Source organism: Talpa occidentalis, unplaced genomic scaffold (genome assembly GCF_014898055.3).
Source record: "Talpa occidentalis isolate TD23 unplaced genomic scaffold, MPIMG_talOcc4v2.1 talOcc4.2833, whole genome shotgun sequence".
NCBI classification, from domain to species: Eukaryota; Metazoa; Chordata; class Mammalia; order Eulipotyphla; family Talpidae; genus Talpa; species Talpa occidentalis.
In genome coordinates, this window is record NW_023603000.1 from 2,168 (window position 1) to 8,222 (window position 6,055).

Below are 6,055 nucleotides of genomic sequence, written 5' to 3' on the forward strand. Positions count from 1 at the left end.
GGGTCTGTACTGACTTAGCAAGAAAAAGCACTATGATCTATTAATAATGTTGTGTGCAATAAGAAGTAACCAGACTGGCACATATAAACATATCTAACACTCCCCTCCCCTTTTAATCTGTAGCACAAAAAGATTTGTCCAAAATCTTTTCTAAGTGAAACATTAGGGAAGGAAAGTGTATGTGTCTCCTCTCCCTTTTTCTTTGATAGCTCTCCAGTCACTGGTGCTATAGACTGAATAAGAACTTGACGGAATACAAGCAAAACTTTGGGGAGCTGAGAATCCAGAAAGAAATTTCATGCTTGTTCCTTACACTTGTTATTTCTGTGGAAGGAGCTGTGAATAATAACTTCCTAGCTAGTTAGCAAACGTCCCAATAGTGGTTTCTAGAATGGGTAGGGCTGCCACTGCGGTGTGTGTTTGCAGCCAGGTTCACTTCTTGCTTCTGTCAAACTCATCTGTAGTGTAGAACTCCAGCAGAAACCCTCCAGTAAAGATCAATGTCCTGGAGAGATGCCAGAGGAGCTGGAGTCAGGAGCCATCTATCACTGCCATCGCGACTCCAAGGCCACGGACAGGAGGGCCAACGAGCAAAACCGCGCCAAGTGGAAGCTCTGCGCAGCCTCCGCGGTGTGCTTCGTGTTCATGGTCGCGGAGGTCGTGGGTGAGTCTCAAGAAACTTCTCTGACTGAACAATTGACAAAACCTTGCATCATCACAGAAACATTGCTTAGGTTCTTCTTTGAAAGTAAGATTTAATATTTTCTGTAAGAATAAAATAAAACCACGGTCATTGTAGATAAGTTTGAAAATGGAAGCAAAATAAAATTATTAGTCACTAGCACACATTTGAGTCATCACCTCCAATGACATCATGAAGTATTGTTGGACACTTTTTATTTCTCTTCATCTCTCACAGTTTGTTTTTTTTTTGCAACATGCTTAATGCTATTGGCCATACCATCAAATAGATTTCAGAAACTTTTTAAAAATTTACTTATTTTATGCATATAAGGACTGGGGTACAGGCCAGAGGTGTGGGAGGTGAAAGGATTCACCAGAGACAGAGTGGGGAGCAGAACAGGCAGATAGACTGAAATGCTTTCTGTCAGCAATAATATATTTAATTAATGTAAATTTATATGTTACGATAGCTGCTGTTCTTTCCTCATTATTCTTCATTTAACTGGAGAAAGGCAAGGCTATTCTTTCCTATTTACCATTGTAATTAAGCATGAGAATCATTTTGTCCAGTTCTATCAAAAATATAATTTTGATTTTATTAGAATATAATTTAATTTGGGAACACAAAGGTCTTTAAAATACTCAGTTCTTCCCCACACCCACCCTACGAATATGGTATCTCTCCTTTTAACAAAATAGTCTACATCTCTCATTTCAAAGTTTTGGTATATTAGTTTATGTATTTGTTTTAATACAGACAGAGCCATTTATTATTATCATTAAAAAAATTTAAATCTGGTACTTTTTCTTACATTGTTCTTGTTAATTTTGGGACACTATATAATTTTTCCCCTCAGCTGTGGTCATTGCAGTTCTTCCACCACAAAAGCACCATAGTCCATCACCATATTCCCTGTGCCCTTCCCTGACCCTCTCCCACATTTCACCCCTCCCAACCCCACTTCTCCTCCTTCCCCCTCCTGCTTACCTCATATCTAAGGTCAGCTTTCAAGATTTATCTCTGTCGGTTCCTCAAAACACTAGAAATGGATCTGCCATATGACCCTACTATTCTCCTTCTAGAAATCGACCCAAAGAACACAAAATACACTAATTTGAAAGGAAACCTGCAACTCTGTTTATTACAGTATTATTTACAATAGCTCCCAATGTTACCCATTACAATGTTACCAATATTTTGACTTCATTTTCTATTTATTGCCCCAAAGAGGGCTAAAATTAAAATAATCTGAGTCTAGAAAAAAACAGAATATGCTAAGCTATTTTTATTGTTATTATTATTACTTTGACAGCTATTAATCAAAATTAATTTGTTTCTTCAAGCTATAGACTCTAGAAGCCTATATATCAGATTTTCATAGCTTTTACAAACTAGAGAAGTACTTAAATTTATCCTTTCCAAGGCAAATTCAGTGCTGGTAATTTGATGGTTATTACTAGATGGTTATTACCATCTAGTCAAAGCTTTAAAAAATAAGTGATATCACATAATTTCTAGGGCCAGGGTAAGTCATTTTGCTTTTCAAATGATATAGTCTTAGAAGTGAAATGGGAAACTATTCACTTTGATTGAGCAAATCAAACTCTTTTACTTCTCATTCCTAATAATTATTGCCTATGAGTTCTAAAGGTGGTATTGTCAGTAATGGAATTAGGTGGCTATTGACAGATAATCACTTGGGATTTTAACTTCTTTGGTAGCGAACTGATTTTCCTAAAACATTACTCTCGTCATGTTAATTTTGTCTTCAAAATTCTTCAATAGCTCCCCTTTGCCTAATTCACAACATTTCCCCCATCATGGCAAGCAGAGGACATTTTACTGAGCTTTGGGGTAAGCTGACAAGGATGCTAATAATAGGAAGAGACAGGTCAGGGTCTTCCTCTGTGATTGGTCCTGTAGGTTGCCCCAAGTGAGTAGAGATTAATATATTGAGAAGCTCTGGATTCCTGGACAAAATGAAAAATTCTTATTTTGGCTTTCCAGTCATGCTACCATCTGGCCACTAGATATGCTTGAATTTTTTTTTTTTTTTTTTACTACTTTCCTACCCTACAAGACTCCTTTGTTTTAGCTGTGTATTCATTCTATGCAAAACAATCATTGTACCTTAAAGTACCTACACTTGACACGAATATGCGACCCTGGTCCACTGGCTCCTGGGCTTTCCTATTGTCATTTTTGCCCCACAGGCACCAAGTAGAGTTGTTTCCAGGACTCAGTTCTTCACACACCATCCTACTTGTTACAAATGCATTGTGCTTTAGACCTTGCCAAGTAATTTCAGAAATACAACTGCTACTGCCTTCCTTCATGCCTGGAATGCAATCTCCTTTGCCATTACTGCGAAGTAAAGCTATTTGTGTCTTAGCCTCCAGCTTCTCCTGCTTTCAAGTTGCCTCCATAATACTGGCAAAGACCTCACCCTTCATACTGATCTGAACATGTCACAACCTTGCCTCTAAATCATCAAGATTCCCTACACTCATAGGATAACACTCTAATTCTTTAGCGTGGCGTGCAAGAGTCTGCTCCACCCACCCATCTAACCTCATTCCTATTATTCCTCCAAACATTCCATACCTCCTGCTCTTCCACCAAGGAGCTATGGTCTTTCATTTCTCTTTTTTTGTTCCTGCTTATATCTTTTCTTGGAAAAAAGTAAAACTGTTATAGAGCAACCCCGATATTAAACGGGTTCCTGGCTGTGGGTCCTCACCCGCGCTTTAAAGGACTTATGAGTACTCTACTACAGACACACACAAAAAGGTTAATAAAAGGTTTATTTACAAGAGGAAAGGTAATAAGGAAAATGTACAACTCAGGGAGAAAATAGGGAAATAAAGTCTTTAATGCGTCCTACCCGATCCGACGACCTGGAAACCCAAAGTCACTCTCAGAGCTGCCCGGACGCTGCGAGCTGGTGGAGAGCCCAAAAATGGGTCCCCCAAAGCCCACGTGTCTGCCTTTTCTATCCACCTGGCTGCTGAACCCCACCCTCAGGTCCCAGCCACCTTCCCTTTGGTGGTGATGGGATTTGGAGTTCCCAGTGTCTTTGGCTTTGACCTGGGGTGGGGGTGGAGTCCACAAAGCGTATATGGAAATAGCTTTGGGACATCCTTTTCCCCCTAACAAAACCACTTCACTCTAATTAGTTTTTACCCTCTCTTCGGTAAGAGTTCTTCAATGCTCCCCCTGAGAATGACTTTCTGATCCCCTAACCTGTGCTGCATCTCTTTGTTGCCATGGACATTAGACAATGAGACCATTGAAGAGAGGTACTGTGATCTATTTAACTTTGTTTATCTTTGTTTACTCTGTCCTGGTGCTGTTCACAGTAAGGGCACAATAATACTGACTAGATGATTGAATTAATTGTCAATAGTACCCCATGTTCTTAGAAGCAAATGCATGTTCAGGTGCCAACTGCTTCTTGCAAATAGTTTGCTCCATGGGATTCGGCATGATTGCCCATAGTGTTCTGGACTGATCTCGTAAGCAGCTCTGATGGTTGCGATATGGTTCTCGGTTCCCAGGCTCCATATTAACATGCTTCCTACGAAGCCAGCCCCTTTGTCTTTCTCAGTTTCCTCCTGACTCAGCTGAGCTTGCTGAAGAAATTCTGTAAGGTTTTATTTCCTTGATTTAAGCTACAGTTTTAGCCCAACTCATAGAATCATCACCATCATTTACTGCTGAGGTTGTGAGCACTGCTTATCTGCATGTAGTCATTCTCTGGGCAAGAAATAATGCATTATTAACACAGCTTTATTATCAGACCCAAGTTTGGCAGTTAGAGGAACATTAGAGGATAATTGGAAGGACAGCTGATTTGTTAGCAAAATGTTGCTTTTTGGCTAATGAATCATTCCGATTTTTGCACTGACAGCTCAGTAACAAGCTCGAGGACTACTTTGCTTCAGACCATTAACTTTGACAAACCGGTTATTAACTACAGCTAGAGCCAGCAGTCTGTGGGGATTATTGCAATTATGAGACATATATGTAATTTTTTTTAATCATTAGTCAAGACAAGGTGAGTCTGATGATGGAGGGCTGATGACTGACAGTCTCCTTTGCTTTGTAGTACACAAGGCAATAAACCGTTGCTGGGAGGACCAATCAGTCAGATAGCTCTGCTGAGATGTAGTAAGAGCAATAAAGGTTATTTCTCCCGAACAACAAACCGTGTACGGGAAGAAAAACAAGGTTTTCCTTGGTTTCTATTTTGCAGACTAGAGGTGTTTTCTCAAAGGAGAACCAGATGGGAGCAAGGGGACCAAAAAATGGTGAAAAATACTAAGATGGAACTGGCATGACTTGAGTTCTCATCCTAGGTGGCACTGGATTAGTGCATGCAATAATCCCTTTGGAAGGCACCTCCCCTGGCCTTGCTGTGCCCCACTATTCATAACAGAGATCTCATGCTCAGGAGGATCCTAGAAATGAGCAGAGCAGATGGAAGTGCTAAAGAATGTGGTAAAATGGAAAGTCAAAATCAAACAGTGGACCAGATTGCCACACCTTGTTTACAGGCAAAGTCCAGGTCCTCAACCTGGCACACGGGAGTCCTAAAACCTGGCCTGTAGCTCTCCAGTCTCTTCTACTTGTTTTACCTCTTTTCAGTCCTTATGCCCCAGTTTAACCAGGATGATCTCCAAGTGTGCCCCATATTTTCTATATTTTGCTCTATATTTTGCTTCCTAAAAATGACCTGTCCCTTGAAATTCATTTTCTATATGTTTCAATGTTATCCACTATCTGGGTCTCAATTTACTGTCAAGTTGGGAAGAAGAAGTAGATTGAATCAACACTGAGACACTTTCTCTTCTACAGTTTTATGAGTCTGGGACAGCCTCATCAAGTGCATTTAGAAGTATATGACTCTAACTGCGCGCTGGATTTCCTTAACCCCCTGTAATATTCTGCACCCCCCAGGTGGGCATATTGCTGGGAGTCTTGCTGTTGTCACAGATGCTGCCCACCTCTTAATTGACCTGACAAGTTTCCTGCTCAGTCTCTTCTCCTTGTGGCTGTCTTCAAAGCGCCCTTCCAAGCAGCTGACCTTTGGATGGCACCGAGCAGGTACAACCCACCAATTGAACATTCACAGCAGAATAGAGCTGCAAAGTCAAACGAAGATTAAATATGCAAGGAACAAAGCAAAGCCTTGTTCAAAAATTCCTTAGTGGCACATCTCTGGTGCATGGGATAGAATAGACGAGATTGTGGGAAGGTGTGTGCTCAGTATTATTCATGAACAGCCAGATTAGTGGTACTTCCTCTACTAGGGACAAGCACACGCACATCACTTTAACAACCATCCCAACCTGAGCATCTCAGCTTATA

General features: G+C 40.6%; 1 protein-coding gene across 1 annotated transcript; it reads left to right on the plus strand.

Annotated features, from left to right (window-relative positions):
- Positions 1-464: 464 nt before the first annotated feature.
- Positions 465-5,791, plus strand: LOC119254069 (proton-coupled zinc antiporter SLC30A8-like; the record flags this gene model as incomplete). Its single annotated transcript, XM_037521241.1, has 2 exons — positions 465-664; positions 5,645-5,791. Coding segments are annotated over 2 exons (347 nt in total), but the record flags the coding sequence as incomplete, so codon positions are not given.
- Between the last annotated feature and the right edge of the window lie 264 nt (positions 5,792-6,055).